We start from the raw sequence: 21772 nt of genomic DNA on the forward strand, positions 1-21772 counted from the left end.
AGGAGCCTGCGCCTGGGCCCCTCCAGGGTCCTCTGGTCCAGTGGCCCTGTTCGGGGACAGCTCCCAGGCTCCACCCACAGAAAGTGCCCCACTGGGGCCAGGGTAAGGCTGGTGGCGGCCATGCCCCACACACCTCTGAAGACAGGGCCTCAGGCCTCTGTGGCTGGCAAGGGGGGAGGAGGGGTGGGAGGGGGCAGGAATGGGGAGGTGGGAGGGGAGGGCATCTGCGAGGTGCTGTGGGGGCCTGAGCCACCCCGGGCAGGGAGGGGGGCCGTGCAGGCAGAGGCCCAGAGCGGAGGCTCCCAACCTCAGGGTGGTGGGTGTCCCAGGCGTCTCTGTCCAAGGCTGGTGGACTCTCCAGAAGAGGGCGCTGCCTGACGTGAGGCACAGCCTTGCCGATGAAGAGAGGAAGGCAAAGCGCCCAGAGGGAGAAAAAGGCCGCCCCTCACTGCTGACACCCTGGTCACAGCACGCGCCAGCACCGCAGTCTGCAGGGGCACTCGGGGTGCCCGAGTTCAGGAGGGCAGGTCCTGGGGGCCAGCCCGCCCCTATTCCAACATTCCAGCCTCCACATGGGTGCGACAAGCAGAGATGGGAACACGTGGTGCCGCTGACTCGCTGGACAGTGTGGCTTCAGCGAGGCTCATCCCGGACACATTGGGAGCCGTGGGCCCCGGTCTCCTCCCCACCCTCCCGCCATCCTTCCCAGACTCCGTAGCGGAGCCAGGGCTGGGGAGTTTGGGTCTGCCCACAGGGCCAGGGCCTGCCTTCCGTTTCCTGCACGCAGTGAGGTACAACGTCTCTCCCCGACACCCCAGGCCCCACTGCCCACCCCACATACCTCCGCCACCCACAATGACTCAGGATCAGGCGACTGACCCGCTGCGCCCAGAGTGTGGGGAGAGAGCTGCTGTGAAGGCATCCTCAACGCGAGTTACCCCGAGGGATGGCCCAGGACAGACGGGCTCACGCCAAGCACGTGCTGCCTCACAGGACGCCCAGTGGCCATTCCCCGGGACGCCCCTTGCTGGGTGGTGAGGCCGTTTGCTGCCAGCCGCCGGGGGCCTGCCTGTGCCCAGTGCTTGGAGCAGCGGCCACTGTCACACCCAGCGCCACGTAGAGCCTGTTCCGCATAGGCCGCCGCTGATGCAGAAGGGCAGCCAGGAAAACAGCAGCCAGAGCCCCGGGGGGGTCTGCACTGCCTGGGGTACACCGTGAGAAGAAAACACGACAGCTCCAAAGTGACTCAGAAAGCACAGCGCTCTGGAGGACACCAAACAGCCAGTAAGTGCAGGGGGCTGGGCCCTGCACCAAGCCCACAGCGCCCAGGGGCCCTGTCTGGACCCCCAGAGGCCCTGCCAGATGTGCGGCTCTCCAGGGCAGAGCGGTCGGGGCCAGGGCTGGCCCACGTCAGGCTGATGGCCCAGGCACTGGGGCCCCAGACTCTCAGACTCTCCTCACCCAGGCAGGCAGGAGCGCCAGGAGGAGCACCACCTTCCCAGGCCCCCGTCACCCAAAACCAACGCGATGGGAAGGAGTGAGCGCACCACAGCCCAGACCCGGCCCAGCCCCACACTGCGGATGCCCGGGAGCACGCTGGCTCCCTCAGCACACCCTGGGAGGGGAGGCCCCGCACAGCTGCAGCAGGTGAGGACAGGCCCCCAGAGAACACTGGCCCAGAACCCCCCGGGCCTCTCCGAGCACAGTACCCGAGGGTCAGCTGCCGAGGGACACAGGAGGTGGGGAGGACAGCAGCTCGCTACCACACACGCAACCCCACAGGAGGGACCTGCCACCTCCCTGAGCTGGACCCCTGCGCTGACACTGCCTGGACCACCAGCGGCGGGAGCAGTGTATAGACTCCTGAGGACCGCCACCCGAGATGCCAGGGTGCCGGGCCTGGGAGAATACATGGAGTCAAAGCAACAAGTGCCTGCACGTCTCATGATCAGAAGCTGATGGATTTGCAGTCACTGTGCGCAGCAGCAGACTTTCTTTGCAAATCCCATCAATTCTATGCATTAGGACCAAACCTGCAAACCAGAAGGGCCCCTGTGAGCGCTGAGGGCCCCGGGCCACACAGGTGATGCTCAAGTGGAACCAGAAGCCCCGCTGGGCTGGGGGGCCTTCTCAGCCTGGGATCTGCCTGGCAACAGCTCGGTCTGCGGAGCCCAGGCTCACCTCCCACAGGCACCAGAGGAGACGAGAAAGCAGGAGGGCCACGAAGAGCAGAGGGACCCGAGGGCACCAGCGCCCATCCAGGGTCACGTGGTCTGCTCAGACGCTCGGACAGCTGGAAATGCACAATCCTCCTGCAGAGGGACACCGGGCCCCGCCTTCCCAGGACAGCTGGACCATCAGCCCACGTCCCTCGCTCAGCAGAGTAATCCATGGGACGCAAGCGTGGGAAGCAGAGAGTCTCAGCTCAGACCTAGGGGAGGCCCAAGCCTGAGGCCTGTCCTGAGCAGGCTCCATTCGTGCTAATACACTCCCACGAGGACACAGGGCTGGGGTGGGTGACCAAGGGGTCACAGTCCTGGGGGCTCCAAGCAAGCGCAACAGCACCTACAGCCCGCCGGCTCTGGGGCAGCAGTTCCTCCTGCCCAGGACCCCTTCCACCACCCCACAGGGAGAGACAGGGCCTTGGGTGCACGGAGCTGGGGGCCACGTGACACCAGGTCCTGCTCCTCCCCACGTGAGCTGCAAGAGAAAGCTGCCCAGAAGCCTGAGCCCCCCAGTCCCAGCCACCACGCCCCATGGAGCAGAGATCCCCCGCCCTCCCCGGGTAAGAGCCACTAGAGGCCTTGCCACACACGGGTGGCCCAGAGGAGAGTGTGCTGAGGCGCTCAGCTCTCAACCAGACCAAAACTGATGAAAACCATCAAGATGATTCAAGAAGCATCACACACCTAAGCAGGATAAATAAAACGCGCGGGAAGCACACTGTCAAACACCTGCTGAAAACCAGACACAGAGAAAGCTCTGCAGCCAAAGGGGGACAGCAGACCCCGCAGGAGAGCGGGGCCAGGGCAACGGCCAGGTCTCCCCCGGAAGCCCGCATCCTCCATGCAAAATCGCTCTCCAGGGAGGAAGGCAAGAACAAAGACTTCAGATAACCAAGGGCCCCCAGCACAGCTGCAACATCACAGGAAATCTCAAGAGGTGTTTCTCGGAGGAAGGCAAGGAAGGAGTGAAAAGAAATGACAGAATAAATACATAGGTGAGTCTGGGTCAAGGCTGACCGTATACAATGTTTTCTAGGGTCTAAAACACATGGAGAATTAAAATCACGGTAGTTCCAGCATGTCTGATGGAAGAGAAGAAAACAGGGGGAAGGTGCTCCAGGCTTCTTGTGCTGTCCGGGGAGGGGTCAGAGGGCAAGTTCCAAGACCCGATAACAGAGTCAAAGACGTACAATAAAACCGAAACAAAAATAAAAGAAGATATAACAAACTAATGGAGGAGAAAATGGAATCTAAACATATATATCCAAAAGCAGGAAAAAAAAAGGAAAGAAAAAACAGAATAGGTACAACAAAGAAAAAGCACATAGTAAGAGACTGGATTTAAACCCAAATACACAAAATACACCCAAACTATGGTTTATTGTGAACAGATGAAATCTCTTCTTACAAGGACAATTTCAGGCTGCACTTGAAAAGCAGCTAGTTGCTGAATACAAAAAAAAAAAAACGAGCCATAATACAAAACAGCTTATTTTTTGTATTGTTTATAATACTTTGTGTTGTTTCCTTATAAAAGGAAACATTTTGCATACATCACGCACCAATATTTACAGAGTATGTATATATGTACACAAGCATATATGTACACATTTTGTGACATTAAGTAAAAGGAAACTGGCCTACATATACCTACTTAAGAGAAAGCAGACTTTAAGGCAAAAAGCTGGAGATAAACAAAAAAAGTATATTTTGTAACAGTAAAGATTCATTCCACCAGAGATGTAACAATTCTAAATGCTTTGCACTCAGTAAAATGACCTTAAAATAAATACTAATGCAAAAGTGACAAATGGAGACATGAACACATTCACAGGCACAGTGGAAAATCTCCACACTCTCTCAGGGGCTGGAAAACAGAAGTCTTCCCTGCCCCTCAAAGTCAGCAAGTTTACCACAGGGATGAACAACACAACGAATACAACTTACCTTAGAGCCCCAAACTCACCAAGTGGAATCATTCTTTCCAAGCACATATAAGAGCTTTACCAAAGCGGACCCTAAGCCCCCCCAGAGGGGGTGGGGAATGCTCATTTTACGAAGAACCTCAAAAGCCCCAGGGATTTAGAGATGAAGTGATCCCTTCTCAATAACCCCGTATCAAAGAAAAAATTACAACAAAAATTAGAAAAAGTTTTAGAAGAACAAAAAATAGTTAACTTGCAGAAGACACCTAAGGCTATGCTCATGGGGAAGTTTATAACCAAATCTGCATGTTTCAGAAAAGAGAGGCTGAAGGCCAGCGTCCAACCATCTGACCCTGGTGTGCTGCGTCCAAGCTCAGCGCACTGGCCCGTCCACGTGGCTCTGACAGCAGCCCCGCCTTGGCCTCTGCCCCCTCTGCTGCTGCCCCAGGGCACTGTCTCAGAGCCGTTCAGGGACACCTCCAGCCAGGCCCCCCGTCAGGAAAGCAAGAGAGGCAGCATGGCCCTGTGGCCCCGGCACCTGCTCCCTGCCTTCGCAGCACAGCGTGGGGGTGGCAGCCTGAGCCAGATTCAGCCAGGCCCCCACCCCTCCTGGCATCCTTCCCAAAACACACGGGGTCAGGAGAGCCAGGTACAGAGCGCTCCCTGGGAGAGGCGTCTGCCCAGGTCTATCTGAGACGCCATCTGGGCCCAAGCTTAGCTCTCCACCCCAGTGCCCCCAGCTCCACGCTAAGAGGGACAGGAGAGCAGGTCCGGTCCAGAACCTGGCTCTGAGTCTTGGAGAGAGGGTCCATCGCATCACTGCCCGCCCTGCATAGGGCCCAGCCAGGGTGTGCAGAGAGGTCTGGGGTGTTGTGTGGAGGAGTCCGGGGTGGGCGCCTGGACTGGGAGCCCTGGTGGTCTCACCTGCTCCCCCCACTAAAGCTGGAACCTCAGGGCAGCCCCTGAAAGACCCTCAGGTGCCTGAGCCCACAGGAGGGCACGGGCTGCAGGGCCACTCCAAGCTCAGCGACCATCCCTCTCCTGAGGCCGGCTCCACAAGGTCCACCCTGGGGACCACCACGGCCTGCCTGATCTTCCTCCCCCACACGGCTGTCCCCGGCAGGAAACAAATGTGCCCAGAAGGCTCAGGCTGACACAGCCCTGCCTCCCAGGCAGCTCCCAGCACCAATCCCCGACTGGGTCCCCGAGCCACGGCCAGGCCGTGCCACCCCAGCACACCATCCACATTCGTCAAGATGCCTGGGGACCCTGCCCATGAGCCGCCAGGGCCACAAACTGCGGCTGCGGCGGGAACACCGCCCCTCCTTCCCAGGCAGGAGCGGGTCCCAAGGCTTCGGCTGGAGTCACGGCGGTGCCCTGGCTTCGCGGAGCTCACAGCACCCCGGGAGGCCCACGCTGGTAGGGTACCACACAGCACCGCGTGCACGTGCACACGCTCCCGCGCCAGCTCTGCGAGGACAATTAATTAGCACCGCTATGACAGATGTACACCAGGAAGCCTCCAACGCGCCTGATAATTTATGCAAGGCTCAGGATTGCTGTGACCGCCTTCCACAGGGCCTGCTTCAGTGTTTTCCTTTTCCCATAGGAAAGCAGGGCTCCAGCCTGAACTACTCTCGCGCCCTTTACGGTGTCTCTGGCAGTAAAACTAACAACCTGTCTTCACCCCAGAGGGAGATGCTGGGTCACAGATCGCTCCAAGGCAGGAAAGTCCAGCAGCCAGCCAATCTAGCGTCCACCAAGCCTGCTCTAAGCACCTGACTGCCCCCTCCCCTCAACTGGCACAGAAACCCCCAAGACGTGGGAACAGAGCAAAGCAAGGTCAGCACCAGCCTGGAGGCTCATAGCCAGGGCTTTCTGTACCTCAGGGAGGCCCCGGGACCGCAGCACAGGTCAGCATGGAGACACCTCGGGAGTCCCCCAGCCCTGTGTCCCCTGTGCCACAGCAAGCCTGCCTCCTGGCCCTCCCAAAGCGCCCCCAGAGGGCACCTGTGATGAAAACGCTACTGATGAACATGGAGGCCCAGGGCAGGCTTCACTCTGCTCCCTCTGACCACTGACCCTCCCACGGCCCGGAGGCCAGCGAGGCCAGGCACACAGCTGCCCGGCACCAAGCAGTGGGTTCTGGGCTGCCTCCGAGAGCCACGCTGCACGGCCACTGCCTGGCCCACGGCCTGCCCCTGCCCGCTGGGCACACCTGGTCAGAGGTGGGAGTGGGCCGGGGCCCTATCAGGAGGGGTGCGGGCCTGGTAAGACAGGAGGGGCAGGGAGGGGGCAGTGAGGGTGTGGAGAGGGACGGCGCGGGCAGAGACTGGTCAGAGCGGGGTTCTTGCGCACCTGGAACTACCGGCCCACTGAGGAGGTTAAAGGAGGACGGCTGTTAGGACTCCCTTGGCTACCCAGGTGCTGCCAGAGCAGACAGTGGGCGGGTGGAGGACTCCATGTAGGTGTCCACCCCAAGTCCCCAAGCTGGTGCTGCTCAAGGGGAGCCCTGCAGAAGCCTCTCAACAAACTGAGCCCCACGGGCCAGTTTTGGCACCCAGGCAGCTGAGGGCCTGCTCTGACCTCCACTGGCACAGGAGGGCACCCCAGGGACCTGGGGACAGCCCCAAGGTGGGCCCTTCAAGCCCAAATGACCGAGCAGTGGGGGGGTAGCCCCAGGACGCCCCTTCAGTCAGCCCGCAGAGGGGCCACCAGGGGGCTGTGCGCCTCAGGGACCCCCAGCCCCCACAGGCCCCTGCTCTGGGCTGGGGGAGGACAGAACAGTCACCCAGGGCCTTGGTGAGGAGCTCAGGCACCAGCAGGGAAGGGCGGCCAGGGTGGGGCTTACACGGGAGAGACTCCCTGACTGCTTCCTGGAGAAACTCGGACACAGGGATCGGGGGCTGCAAAGTGAAGACTGGGTAAGGCCCAAGGCTCCCCCACCTTCTCTGCTGGTGACCGAGGATGCATGGCCGCCACCGCACCCATAAACAGGTGACGGCAGACCTTCCAGACCGCATGGCTGACATGACAGACTGAGGGGCATGTGGGGAGCACCCACCACTTGCTTGGCGAGCTCTTGACCAGAGGCAGGCGCTCTGTGAGGGTGGCAGGTCTGAGGGAAGGCCCCAGTGGCCCTCAGACCCATACCTGGCTCCCCCGTGAAACCTGCGCCCTCCCTGTCAGACACGGCCCGCCCGCACAGCCCCGCCGCTGTCTGTGCAGCCAGGGCTCCGGACAGGCGGGTGAGCGGTGGGGGCTATGGCCATGTGCCCACTGTCCTGGGCAGATGAGGCGGAGGAGCCCCCCGTCCCAGCAAGCCCCGGGAGACGAGGATGCCACTGCCCATCTAGTCACCTGCGGCTTTTCCTTGGCCCAAGAAGCAAACACTTGCTGCTACCAGGAAGCCCCCTTGTGGGGCAGGGGCGGGAAGCCAGCCTGGAGCCAAGCGGCAAGCGCAGCATGGGGTCCCCATGGGCCCCGCTGCAACCTCTGTGCACACAGGGAGTCGGGCTCCGCGGTACACATGGAGCCTGTCACCTCAGGGCACCTGAGTCACAGTGCTGGGCCCAGTGTGGTGGGGAGGGGAACTCCAGAGCTGGCCCTGAAGCCACAGGCACTGGACAGCGCCCACCCCTCAACACTCTCTCTAGAAGCTCTCTACTAAGGGTTCTCTTCTCTGCAGCCTCTCTGGGGTCTGTCTGCCCTGAGGCGGATCAAGTGAGGTCTCTGGCAACCAAGGTGCAAGTACCTCCCAGGAGCATGGGGGGGCTGTCACATGGTGACCCCCAGGGACCACCTGCCCCACCCCCAGCCAGAGTTGGACTCTACGCCCAGGGACTAAGGGGAGGGTCGGGGGAGGGTCAGAGGGCTTGGCCTGGAGCCAGGAAAGCAGGGGAGAGGCAGGGAAGGGAAAGAAAGTAAGAGGTGGAGTCAGGCTGAACCTCCAGCTCAGTCCCCAGGCGCAGTGTCCTCGAGCCTGCTGAACAATGCAGTTTTGAATTCAATTAAAGCGATTATCTGTTGTGCCAAATAAATTGTGTACAGCATATATCCTGCGGCACTTTCACCTCCGGGCTCATTATTCCCTAACTGTTTCCTCCTGTTTATGCGCTCTCAAATTAAATTGCTGATAATATGCGCCAAAATAAAAAATGAGCACACCTTGTCCCAAGAAAATTGATTCTCCCTTTTGCTCAACCAGCGATTGCCAGGTTTTATATACTCTGTTCCTGGTGATCATTAGTAATTCAATTTTCTTTTTATTAGCCCCCTTATCTGCTGAGCAATATAGTGGCAGAGCTGACCTCTTTCGCACGGGTAAATGTTTAAAATCTTTTCCCTGATTAATTTTGCCAGTTAAGAAAAAGAGGAGAAATGGCCCGGCTCCTAGCCATCACAATGAATAAAGCTTAATGTTGATTGTGATGGAATTTCTAATGCCAAGGAAATTGATTGAACGTGGCAATTACACCGCAATAGTAACTCAAGGGAGATGGGATCACTTTTTCCTGGCCGCAGCCTTTTGGTTATTTAAAACAATCCAATTTGCAAAGATAATTATGTATTAGTGTTTTATCTGCCACTTGAAATGAACAGGGGAGTTTTGATACTGGCCCAGCATTAGCAGGTTATTGCTGCAAATTACTTGATATCTGCTTTCTTTCACATAAAGAGGAAATTAGGCAATCAATTACCAGAAAAAGGTGGAGGAGGAATAAGAGGGGCAAGCGTGCCCTCTTCTGGCCGCAGGGCTGCACAGCAAGCCTGAAGGGGCCCCAGGGCTCTCCCTCCCCCCTCTCAGCCCTCCCAGCCTGGGCAGTGCGGGAGCCCTGGGCAGTGCGGGAGCCCGCAGCTGGCCGGCCCAGCGACCTGCACAGAGAGGAGGGCTGCACCTGGCATTAAGGTCTGTGTGGGGAAACAGGGCAGAGAAGCCTCAAACAAGCAGATGAAGGGGCCGCCCCTGCAGTGATATGGACACACGGACACACACACAGCTGCTCAGGCCCACCAAGGGGGCTAGGAGGGGCTCACCTGCTCACCCCAAGCACCCACAACATTAAATAAAAGCCCCAGTTCTGCACAGAGCTGAAAAGGAGGGAGCTGGGAGGGGCAGGGAGCCAGGCAGGCATTACAGGATGGGGCTGCAGGAGCTGGGGAAATGCTGCCCCTCACCCCTGCCCCCACCCCAGTCCTCACCCCTGCCCTCACCCCTGCGCCTACCCCAGTCCCCACCCCAGTCCTCACCCCTACCCCCACCCCTGCCCTCACCCTTACCTTCACCCCTGCCCCCACCCCAGTCCCCACCCCTGCCCTCACCCTTACCTTCACCCCTGCCCCCACCCCAGTCCCCACCCCTGCCCCCACCCCTGCCCTCACCCTTACCTTCACCCCTGCCCCCACCCCAGTGCTCACCCCAGTCCCCACCCCAGTCCTCACCCCTGCCCTCACCCTTACCTTCACCCTGCCCCCACCCCAGTCCCCACCCCAGTCCTCACCCCAGCCACCACCCCTGCCCTCACCCCTGCCCCCTCCCCAGTCCTCACCCCTGCCACCACCCCAGTCCTCACCCCTGCCCCAACCCCAGTTCTCACCCCAGTCCTCACCCCTGCCCTCACCCCAACACACTGGTCTCCACACAAGCCTCTCCCACGAGCTCCCTGCCATCAAGTCTGGGGGTGAGGACCCCAGCCCTGGGCCTGAAGGTCAATCCCTACCCGCAGGCTCACCCTGGCTCCTGCCCCTCCGGCCCCTGGTCACTCCTCGGGCCTGGACACAGCCGCCTCATGTCCCCAAGTACGCTTCCGCAGGACCCTGAACCTCCGCTGTCCCTCAGCGGCTTCCCAACGGGACCCCTTCTTTACTGCGGCCTGGCACCCCTTTCCACCCTCCAGGCCCACCTGCCTCTGGCCTGGCCTCTCCCGCCCTTCAGGACACAACGCAGGACGGGCCTCCACTCGCAGACTGGTGGAGCTCAGCCCAGCTGCGACCTCACCTGCACAGGTGTGTCCCCTCGCTCTCGCTTCTCCTCACACAGGTGGGTTCAGGGCTCAGAGGGGGCTCCTCAGAGACACCCCAGACTGCCTGCCTGGCTAAAGCTGCCCCCACCCCCCATAGCTCCCTGAGACCCCACCGCTGGTTTCCTTTTCCGCAGAGGCTTCTGCCGCCTGAAGGCAGTTTTCTGACCAGTTTACAAGCACCTAAGGAGCTGTCGGCGTCCACCGTCCACCGACACGCCCCGGCCCCAGCACGTGCAGACCCTGGGAGCCAGCGCACACCCCAGCACAGAGGTGCGGCGCGTGGAGGGCTGAAGGGTGGAGGACGGAGGACACGTGGGGGAGGAAAAGTGGCCGAGCAAGCGGAAGCCTGCTCCAAGCCCCCAAGAGGAGCCTCTTCCCAGCTCCCCCTCCATCTCCCCTGCAGGGCGCGGTCACCACACATCTACAAACTGACCTGTCAGCCTCCAAGCGGGGAGAGTGCAAGGCGCCGCGGTCTGCACCCCACACCCCGTGGTGCCCACAGCCTTACTCCCCCTCCCTCCGAGCAGCCTCCACCGTCCCCAGCCTGCACCCCACTCTGCCTGAGACCTAAAACGGGACCATGCGGTTCCCAAGTGCAGGGGCAGCTCCAGGGAGGACACAGGCCGCCTCCCCTTTGTGGCCTGGCACCAGGTCTGCAGGACCAGTGTCTGTGGCCCCGTCAACCCCTCACCCCGTCCACTCTGCAACCGGGTGAGCATCCTAGAGTGTCTCCAGCCCACGGCCCTGGGACGCTGCCCATGGGCCTCTGTCTTGCTCTCTAGCTCCCCAGCAGCCCCTTGGCCCGTGGCACCTATAGCACGGCCGCAGCCAGGCTGTTCCCAGGCCTGAGGCAGCCCTCACCCCGACCCCCAAGCCACCAGAGCCCTCCAGCCTGGAGCAGGAAGAGAGGGCCCCCAGGACTCTGTCTGGACAGTCCGCAGTGCTAACGTCCCCCCATCTGGAGAGCGCTCCCAGCCCACGGGACAGGATGACCACACAATGCTCCTTCCACGGGGGGCCCAGGGCACAGGATGGCAACCATCTGCCTTGGGCCAGTCAGCCCACAGAACAGGCTCCATGGGGCAGGGGCAGCACAGGGCTGGCAGGGACAGTCGAGGCCAACGTGGGTCCTTACATCAGGACCCAGCACCCCGGGCAGCAGGAAAGCCACCAAGAGGCCCAGGGCTCTGTCTGCTGTGACCATGCCACCTTCAACGCCTGCCCAGTAGCTGCTCCACACACACACTGGCTTCCAAGGGAGCCCAGCGCCCAGCAGACACCCACCAGCTCCCGCAAGGGCTCTGCTGGCAGGAGCACGCTGCCGCTGCTGGGACACCCTCCCCAAACCCCCTCCTACCACATCCATCATTCAAGACCCGCTGAACCACCACCTCCATGAGGGACCCCTCCTGGACACCCCCGCTCCCTGCTCATAGCAGGTCACTATGGAAACGCCACAGCACCTAGCCGACTTGCATGCAGGCCCCAGGAGGGCAGGAGGGAACACCCCTGCCTCAGGGTTCCGGGACCACCAGCTTCGGGGCGGCCCGCCTCCCACCCCGGGGCCTGAGCACCATCACCTTACAGCGCCTTACCTGTGGGGACAGCTCCATCTGCAGCTTCTCTGCCAACAGAGCACGGTGACCGAGAGCACCCGGGCAGGGGCTGCGCAGCCCCGCAGACACCCAGCCTCCGGAGAGCACCCCGGCCCCTCTCCGGCTGCCCCAAGAGGCCCCACTTGGCCTCAGGCTCCCGGTGGGCTCCCCAGCCCCTGCCAGCCTCTTAAAACACGAGGCTCCTCCGATCGTTCTCTCTTGCCAGCCCGCGGCAGCCTGGCCCCTGGTCACTCCCAGCCAGTCCCGCAGCCAAGGCCCCAACCCCAACCCTGCCGTCTCGCAGCCCCCAGGAGCCACCGACAGGCTCCCTCTGCTGTCACCAGGGTGAAATCCACACTTGCCGGGACCCCGGGACGTGCAGCCAAAGGAGACTGGGTGGAAGGGAGGCTGGTGCCCTCTCCACCCCGCGCGGCCCCCCCCTCTGGCTGGCTCTGTGCAGGTGCTGCACGCAGTCCCGGACCCAGCTGGGCCCTGAGCACCAAGGCAGCACAGTCTCTGGAGCACAAGCCCTGGCGGCAGCACCCAGGACCAGAACCCTGGTGTGTCCATGGGGAAGCCCCCGGCTGCTTCGAGGGAACACCCAGGACCAGCCCCCCGGAGCACTGCCATCACCACAGCGGGGAGGCTCCAGGGTCTCACTGAGAGGGCAGAGCCGACTCTGCCCAGGCCCACTCAGGCCTTCAGAGGAGGAGGCAGCAGCCCGCAGGGAGGCCGGCGAGGACAGGAGGGAGGGGTCCTGGGTGGCACCAGCAGCCTGCCTGCCGCTGTCTCATCCCCTTCCCACTTCTGCCAAGACGACGCGGCCGTGCGGGCATGGAGGGAGGTGCTGAAGAGGCCGCATGTGCCCGCCTGGCAGCCTCTCCCCGGCCCCAAGCGCAGCACACAGCACCCCAGCCTAGGCCGCCCACTGCCCGCCAGGCCGAGCGGTTCGAGCCAGGGCCTGGCAGCGCAAGATGGACGGGGCCCATGGGTGTTGGCAGAGAGCAGAGCCAGCGCAGGCCCGGGGAGCCCCTCTTCCCAGCGTACCTTCCTTGGAGGGGAGGTGGGCGCGGCCGGGAGGCAGGCAGCACGGCCGGGGCTTGGTGACTGGCATCAGCCCCTTGTTGGGCGTCTTCTTCATAACGGGGCTGCTCTTTCCCCGGAGAGCCTGCTTCCGCCGCAGGCTGAACTGACTCTTAGCCATGGCAGCAGGTGGGGGGCTGCTCTTCTTGTCCCCAGGAAGGCTGCAGAGACAAAGCAGGTAGCTCTAGCAGATGTCCTCCCCACCTCACCCACCCAGATCCCAGAACCACGGGATCAGCCCTGGGAGGCAGCCAAGCCCCAGTGGGGTCTGGCCCCACCCACTTCGCTTTCCCACCTGATCGACACAGCGGCTCCCTGCCCGCCCACCCACCCCACCCCACCCCACCCCACCCCACCAGGCTCCCAGCCGCAGCCCTGGAGGACCCCAGAGCCAGGGCAGGTGGAGGGCAGAGAAGCGCAGCCCTTGACCCCCACCAGGTGTTTCCACAACCACCCCCTCCACCTCCCAGGCCAGACGAGATGAGCCCCCACGTGGAACTGGGGGAGAAGCAAAGGAGGCAGGCGTTGTCCCAAGGAGGGGCTGCCACCAGCCTCGTGGCTCCCTTCTCCACACTCGCTGACACAGAGGCCACTAGAGAGAAAAAGCGAGGAGAGGAGAGCAAGGAGCCCGAGTGGTCCAAGCCGGCACCTCTCCAGGAGAGCAGGGCCCAAGGTCAAGGTCAGCAGTGGGAAGGACCTCTGGAGTGGGACTCCCTGGCAGACAGCAAGTGTCACCACGCCTGATGGCAGAGGCATCTGGCAGCTTCCACAATTAAGTCCCTGACCCTGAAGTCTTGGGCCACCACACCATCTTCCAGCCTCCTCTGGACCCAAGTGGGTAGAGGGCGGGGAAGCTGACGTGCATTCAGTGAGGGAGTGAGTCACTGTCACCTGGCCATCTTTCTCCCACAGAGACCCTGCCCCTGGCCTGGGCACAAAGCTGTCCAGCCATCATCCCGCGGGCCCAGAACGGAAGCCACCCCAGCCGCCTCTGGTCTCTCGCCAACAAGGGAGAGGGAGGGCTTGCTAGCGCCACCTCTGCCCGGCCCCTCTCCATTAACTGAAAGGGACAGCAGTAACCATGGCCTCATTCCTGCCAAACATGCTGACGCACCACATGCAAAGCTCCGTCCTCAGGCCCCATCGGGGGTGATGCTTCCTCCCTGCCTCCCACACCCCTGCAGGAGGGCCCTCCCCCACCCCTGCCCAGACAAGACCCCGGGGTGGGGGGGGCAGGGATCCGCACCTGGCACTGCCCCGCTTCCGGATGATCTTGGTGCGGCTCTTCACTTTGTAAGCCGAGAGTGGGGTCTCACTGAAGACAGGCTGCAAGCTGCTAGGTTCCACTGCCCGTCTGTCCGCTGAGGGGGACCTAGACGGGACAGGGGAGAGCTGGGAGGCACGGTCCTTGCTGCCAGCCTCTGACTGCCAACGGAAGGAGGAGGCCGAGGAGGCCGAGGAGCTGGAGGCCTTCCACTTGTACTTGCTGGGGGAGGCCCCAGGCACGGAGAACACGGCAGACCTCCTGAGCTTGGCGTCTGAGTCGGCTCTGAGCTGCGGCTTCTCTGTTCGTTCCGCTGCAGCAAACGGGGCCTTGCACACGTTCTCCGCCGATGCCCTGGGACTGAGGGCCCGCCGAGAGGCCCGAGGACTCTTCGCTGAGGCAGCCACCCACTTATAGTTGTTCTTCCGGAACTTGGTTCGACAGGACACCAGCATCGAGGGCTCCCTGGTCTGCCTGGGTCCAACAGCAGGTCTAGCTGGGCCTACCGCCAGGCCAGAGGCAGTGGATGGACCTGAGAGGCCGGTGTTCATGCCCCCGTCCCCACGGAGCTGTGTAACACAGCTGGCCACAGAGTGCGAGCCCACCTTCTGGCCCAAGGCCATGCCGCCTCGCTGGGGCAAGCTGGAGGGCAGGAAGTGGGCCTTGACCGCAACTGCACTCTCACTGACCGTCCGCCGGGGCTCCAAGGGGCTCTCGCTCACGCTGCTCATCGACTTCACCACCCGGGGCTTGCCAGGCTCCTTCTGGCAGATCAGAAGGGGGTCCTCCGCGCTGCAGCTCCCCTTGGCTCTTCCTTGCCTCGAGGGCTGCCGCTGCCCACCAGGGGGCTCACCCTCACCTTCCTGAGGCCTGTGGTCGTTCCAGTGGAGGTCCTCGTATTCTTCCAAGGAGGTCCGCAGGACCCCCACAGTGCTGGCCGAGCCCGCCTTGGACGGTGGTTTGATCTTGATGACCATGTTCTGATCTGGACTGAGCTGCACCTGCCTCTCCAGGACATACTGCTGCGGTTCCGGACCCTGGCTGCCCCCGGCCCGGAGCGGCGGCTGCGCGGCACCATCACCGGGCGGGTCCGAGGAACCCAAGGGTCGATTCACGAGGGAGTATTTCTTGCGCCACGCAGGCCCATGGTTCGGGGAGAAGCCCCTCCGGCTGGGACGAGGGTAGCGCGCACTGAAGGTGCTGCAGCTGTTGTAAGTGGGTGGCTGCCACTGGGAAGTGGCGGAGGTGCCTGGGGCAGAGGTACTGCCATGGAGGCTTTTGTAGTCATCAATCAGACCTGAGGAGGCAGGAGCATAGACTCTGTCAACCGGAGGGTGAGTAAAATCAGGGAGAATCCCCTGGAGGGGCATCAGCTGACCAGACACCCTGTAGACCCCACTGGACCCTGCCAAGTCTCAGTGCAGGAGGGGCAGCCCCAGGGCCTGAGAACCACTGACAGTCAGCCTAAATCCCCTAGGCCAATCTTTCCCATGAGCCTCTTCCCGTCAATTCTACTTCAATCCTATTTCTGGCTGCTTATCCTTAAAATGCACCCTTATGGCAAAATATTCCCTATTTACCAGGGATATTATGCTGGGTTCACAATCCTCTGAGGCAAAGTGTCACCCAGCATGAAGAGACCAGCAAGGCCCCATGCTATAGCGCCTCAAGAGAGGCACGGAAGTCCTCTGGCTTGCCCACAAATACAAAGCGGGCTGGGCTGCACCTTCATGATCTCCCTGCCCGGCACACAACAGCGAGTGTAAGACAATTGACACCCCAGGTATGCCACACGTGACAAGAATGTCACATCATCCTCCCACAAGAAGAGAAGAGGCCTAACACTTGGGAGTTCCAGTGCAGGGGACCACCAGGGGCCTTTCCAAGGAAGCCCCTGGACAGCACGGCTGTGCAGGCAGACACAGGCCTCAGCTAGAACCACCTAAGCTGTCACAACTCAGCCAACAAACCCTCCAGTTACAGCACTCCCCCACCATATGTCCCACCCCCGGGCCCAAAGAGAGTCACGTCCAGACCTGGTGACACCTCATGGCAGGTATGATGGAGGGCCAGGAAGTGGCTGGTAGGTGGGCTCAGCACAACTAAACTCTTCCCAATATACACTTCCCAAGTTCTTAAGTCTTCTCTTTGTGGGAATAACCTTTAAAACTATTTAAAAAAAAAAAAAAACAGCAAGCCATCTCTGATGACTCGGTGGTAAAGAATCCATCTGCCGATGTAGGAGACACAGGAGATGCAGATTCAATCCCTGGGTCGAGAAGATCCGGTGGAGAAGGAAATGGCAACCCATTTCCTTCAAGTCCTGGCAGACTACAGTCCATATGTGCTCAGTCGCTTCAATAGTGTCCGACTCATTGATCATAGCCTGCCAGGCTCCTCTGTCCGTGGGACTCTCCAGGCAAGAATACTGGAGTGGGTTGCCATGCCCTCCTCCAGGGGATCTTCCCCACCCAGGGATCAAACCTGTGTCTCCTGTGCCTCCTGCACTGCAGGCGGGTTCTTCACCGCTTGAGGCATGGGGCAGCCCCGGGCTATGGTCATTGACGTCGCAAAAGAGTCAGACACGACTTAACGACTAGACAACAACATGCCATCTTGGGTCTAAAAATGGAAAAGTTTGGAAAAACCTGAAGGCCAGGGATTCTGGGCCAGGAATATCAAGGAGAACATGTCTGTAAAGAGGAACAAAGGGGTCAAAACCGGGCGTCCGGGGAAGAAATACACACCCCCGGTCCCGAGCGAGGGAGCGCGCCGGGGGCGCCGAGGCAGCGCACGCCCGCGGCGGCGGGAAGGGTCGCTTCCCGCCGGTTACTAAGCGACAGCCCCGCCGCTAGCGGCCGCAGCGCCGGTAACGCCCGCACCCGCCGCGGAAACCCGAGCGGGGCTGAGCCGGGTCGGCCGGGAACGCCCCTCAGGGTCCCCAGGACCCGGCCCGACCCCACCCACCTCCCCACCGACTGGACCCGGCCTCCGACCCGCCGGCGGGAGGGCCCCCTTCGGGGAGGCGGGCAGGGGCCCGCTGTGAAGCGAGTGGGAGGAAGAGGACGCGCGACCTGGGCCCGGCGCGACCCACCCTGCAGGAGGCGGATCTGCCGCCGTAATTGCTCCTTTTCCTCCATCTCCGGAGTCCGCGACGCCCGGCCAGGCCCCCGCGACGTCATCGCCTGGCGACCGTTTTACTGCGGACGGGGCGGAGCGCTGGGAGGCACCACGACTGCGCACTCCGGCCAGGCCTGGGCGACCGCCGGCCGGAAGTGGGGCCTTAGGAGACGTGCGCCCCAGCTCCGGCTGCGCCTGGAGGGGCGGGGTCACGCACGCGCAGTGCTGGAGCGGGGGCTACGTCACTACCCTCTCACGGCGCCTGTGGTGGGGACGCTACGGCGGAGGGGACGCTGCGGCGGTAGGTCCGCGCCCTGAGGAGGTCTGGCCGGGTTCTTCGCCGAGAGCGCTCATTCCGTGTGGTCCCGGGGCGAGGGGCGGAGCCGGGGACTCCGTGCTGTCCACGGCGCAGGTCCTTCCGCGTCGAGTTAGGCTCTGGGGCCTCTGCGGGAGGGAGCCGGCGCGGCCAGGGTCCGTGCGGCTCTGTTGCTGGATGGCCCGAGCCAGGGGAAGGGACGTCCGGGATCGGAGAGGCACTGCAGGGACGCGGTAAACCTCTGAAAGCGTGAAAGACTGTGCTGTTATATCCGTGTATACAGCTGGGGAGTGTAAAATGATATGGCCGCTGTGGAAAATTGGTGTTTCCTCAGAACGTTAATAATAGACGCTTTGACCCAGCAGTCAAATACTTCGGGGTATATACCCAGAAGAAGTGAGAACAGAGTCTCGAACATACTCGTGCGCCAACGTTGGGTGAAGCATTATTTGCCATAACAAAATGCAGAAATAGCCCAAGTGCCCATGAGGGTGAATGGGTAAGCGGTGTCTACCTGTACGATGGATATAGCCCTGAAAAGGAATGTAGGACTGGTCCGTGATACAGCGTAAACGAATCTCAAAAACATTAAATGAAATAAGCCAGCCACAAAAGGACAAATATGGTAAGATTTCACTTGCATGACATATCTAGAATAGGCAAATTTGTAGAAACAAAGTACATCAGATTAGGAAGGGTTGAGGGGAGGAGAAACAGGGAATTAATGCTTTTGGCTAGAGAGTGTATGTTTGCAGTGATGAGAAAGTTTTGGAAACATATAGTGGTGATAGTTGCACAACGTTGTGAATCTACTTAATCCACTGAACTGGATACTTCAAAATGATGATATGAGGACTCCCCTGATGGGCCAGTGCCTGAGACTGAGCTCCCAACGCAGGGTGCCTGGCTGCGGTCTACCGTCAGGGAACTAGATCTTGTATGCCACAACTAAGACCTGGCGCAGCCAAATAAATAAAAATAAATTTTTAAAATAATTATATGACAACTTATATACCGTATATATTTTGTTGTTGTTCAATCGCTAAGTTGTGTCCAACACTAGGACCCCATGGGCTACAGCACGCCAGGCTTCCCATCCTTCAGAATCTCCCAGAGTTTGCTCAAATTCACATCTGTTGAGTTGGTGATACCATCCAACCATCTCATCCTCTGTCGTCCCCTTCTCCTCCTGCCCTCAATCTTTCCCAGCATCAGGGTCTGTTCCAATGAGTCAGCTTTTCACATCAGGTGGCCAAAGTATTATAGCTTCAGCATCAGTCCTTCCAATGAATATTCAAGGTTGATATCCTTTAGGGTTGACTGATTTGATCTCCTTGCAGTGCAAGGAACTCGGAAGAGTCTTCAACATCACAATTCAAAAGCATCAATTGCTGCTGCTGTTAGTATATATTTAACACAATAATAAAAAATGGACACTGTGTCTGCAGCAGACCTGAACAATTGGAAATGTTAAAGGAAATTCTTCTAACTGAAGGGGAATGATACAATATGGAAACAGATCTTTATGTAGAAAGAGAACAGGAAACATTTTAGTATTAATTTTTTTTTAATTGTCACTTTTTATTTTCTCCAAAAGATAGTTACAGCAAAAATTAAAAAAAAAAAAAAGTGTTGAGGATTTGTAACGTAGGTAGAGGTAAAACATGCCAACAGTAATGCAAGGGGTCACACGCACTGTGTCTCCTACAGATGAGGATGCAACCCCCAGCCTGCCTCCTAGGTCAGCACCTGAGCCCGCCCCAGGGAGTTAGTGTTACTCTACTTAACATGGAGCAGTGAGCACCCTGGAGTTTCTTAGTGGTGTTGGCACCAGGCTGGGAATACCAGGCCATAGAACGACCCCTGCACTCAGGCTGTAGGATAGGGTGAGCCATGGGTCATGCTGAACACTGTGAGACCCTTAGGCCTTGGCAAAACTCTTGAGAGCAGGGTATGGGAATTCCCAGAGAATGAAATGGAATTTCCCACCAGGGATCGTGAAAAGCACTTTTTTTGGGCTGGCACTGTCTTGGCTCTTGAGAATCCTGCAGCCATCACCTTGTGAATGTGCCAGGACTGGCCTGCGGGAGGATGGGCAGCACATGCCCACTTAACACCACTGACCTTCTTGACAGCCTGCTGTCTGCCATCAGTTGCTAGCTAGCCACAAAGTTGATAAACAGGTGATGCCATGTGGAGCAGAGATAAGCCTAAATGTCATAATTTAGGGCACCTCATAATTTTGGGCTTCCCTGGTGGCTCAGCTGGTAAAAGGAATCTGCCTGCAATGCAGAAGACCTGGGTTCAATCCCTGGGTTGGGGAGATTCCCTGGAGAAGGGAAAGGCTACCCACTCCAGTATTCTGGCTTGAAGAATTCCATGAACTGTGTATAAGTCCATGGGGTCGCAAAGAGTCAGACACGACTGAGCAACTTTCACATAATTTTGACCAAACCAGTGAAGGTTTACCTCACTAAGTTTTGGGGTGACTTATTAATACAAACTGATGGATTCATTGGTCTGGCATTGAATCTATTGTCTTCTGTGCCCACCAAGCTCTCTGCTCCTGGACTTAAGTCCAAGAGTGCCAGAGGGGAGAGCCGAGACCCTTGCTGAGAGGAGGCAAGGTTTGTGGATTTGTCTCCTGGAGTTGTGAAACTGTAAATAGAATGTAAGTGCTGTCACAATTATCTGGCTAAAACTGACCTTGACAGTTACACTTAAAACACTTTGATGCCCATCAAGCTGGCAAAGATTTAAACAGTCTTGGAAAAAAAAAAATCTTCCCTCAGTGTTTGGGGGTGAAGGGAAAGAGACTTCACTGTTCAGTTTTTTTGGATGTTCGCATAGCCTTTCTGAAGGGCAGTTTGCAATATGTGCCAAGACTCTGAATACCTTTTGAGGAATTTCACTTTTCAGAGTCCCCCCCCAAAGGAAATAAGGAAACACATGCAAGGCCTTCTGAACAAAAATAACAGGTGCTGGGGGAGGGATAAATTAGGAGTTTGAGATTAGCATATAGATTAGTTTTTATATTCAATTTCTTATATTCAATAAGAAACTATATTCAATTTCTTATAATAAACCATAATGGAAAAGAATATGAAAATGTATATGAATCACTTTGCTCTACACTAGAAACATAACATTGTAAATCAACTACACTTAAATAAAAAGTTTAAAAATTAAGTGCTGAGTTCCTTACATGGGATGAAAATATTGAGTGTGTTTATAGCCCATTATAAGGCTTCCCTGGCGACTTGGGTGGTAAACAACCCACCTGAAATGCAGGAGACCTGGGTTCAGTCACTGGGTCGGGAAGATCCCCTGGAGAAGGAAATGGCAACCCTGCAGTATCCTTGCCTGAAGAACCACGGACAGAGGAGCCTGGCAGGTTACAGTCCATGGAGTCACAGAATCGGACAGGACTGAGCGACTAACCACAGGCCCTCAGAGGAACAGGTGCTGACTGGCTGAGACCACTACCCCATGAATGCCCCCTTGCCTTCCGTCCCAGTGGGGAGGAGCGGGAAGTGACTGTAAGAGACCAACAATTAAGGACTCGGGGTCCCCCGATCCCAGCTGCTAACCCCTACTCCACCCCCACCCTCGCTGCGAAGCATGACCCTCAGAACCAGATCCTTTGGGAAGAAAAGCTGACTAGTCGCTGTTTCCTAGATGGCAGCATTTCCACGAGGCTCTCAGGGGCCACGGAGGATGGATGGTTGGACATCACCACAATGTCCCACGTGCCCTAGTCCTGGGCAAGCCGGGACAGGGACCCTGCCAGGTGCAAAAGACACCACCCCACCCCACCTCCACAGCCAAAGGATGCCTGGAGGCCAGCGATCAGAGACTCCTCCTGCTAGGGCCAAGTGAAGTGAGGCTCAGAGCAGGAGAAACCAGAGCAGTAGAGCCCCTTCCCCTGCAGGGTCACTCGGGGTGGGGCGGGGCTCTGTGCCGCTTCCCCAGCCCCTGCCGGCAGAAAATCCAGGGAGACCGGCAGGCCTCAGGGCCGGGAGGGCCGTGCGGGAGCCCGGCGGGGCGACAGGAACCGCTCGTCACCCACCTCGGTCCGGAGACCGGCTGTGAGCCTCCGCTGATCTCGTCGCACCCTTTCCCGGCCTTCCTGCGGCCTCCGCCCCTCCTGACTCCCGAGCTCCCCTGAGCCCGAGGCTGCCCCGCCGCCCAGCAATCCGCTGAGCGTAGACCGCTCGCCTG

At 59.4% G+C, this 21772-nt stretch overlaps 1 protein-coding gene across 6 annotated transcripts in view; it reads right to left on the reverse strand.

Annotated features, from left to right (window-relative positions):
* Positions 1-17266, reverse strand: part of ZC3H3 (zinc finger CCCH-type containing 3) — a 68179-nt gene extending 50913 nt beyond the window's left edge. For 4 of the 6 annotated variants that reach the window (XR_014055870.1, XM_081497070.1, XM_081497068.1 and 1 more), the window contains exons 1-3: positions 17210-17266; positions 14098-15412; positions 12816-13012 (exon numbers count right to left, since the gene is read on the reverse strand). Coding sequence is in view for 5 of the 6 variants with exons in the window: in XM_081497070.1 (XP_081353196.1) it covers positions 12816-13012; positions 14098-15412; positions 17210-17255 (1558 nt within the window). In the remaining variant the exon portion in view is untranslated. Of the gene's footprint in view, positions 1-12815; positions 13013-14097; positions 15413-16862 lie in introns of all 6 variants that reach the window. The other 2 variants (XM_081497073.1, XM_081497072.1) reach the window with 2 other exon arrangements.
* Between the last annotated feature and the right edge of the window lie 4506 nt (positions 17267-21772).

The sequence above is a fragment of the Giraffa tippelskirchi genome, chromosome 6, assembly GCF_054371585.1.
Source record: "Giraffa tippelskirchi isolate mGirTip1 chromosome 6, T2T-mGirTip1v1.2.pri, whole genome shotgun sequence".
Taxonomy (NCBI): Eukaryota; Metazoa; Chordata; class Mammalia; order Artiodactyla; family Giraffidae; genus Giraffa; species Giraffa tippelskirchi.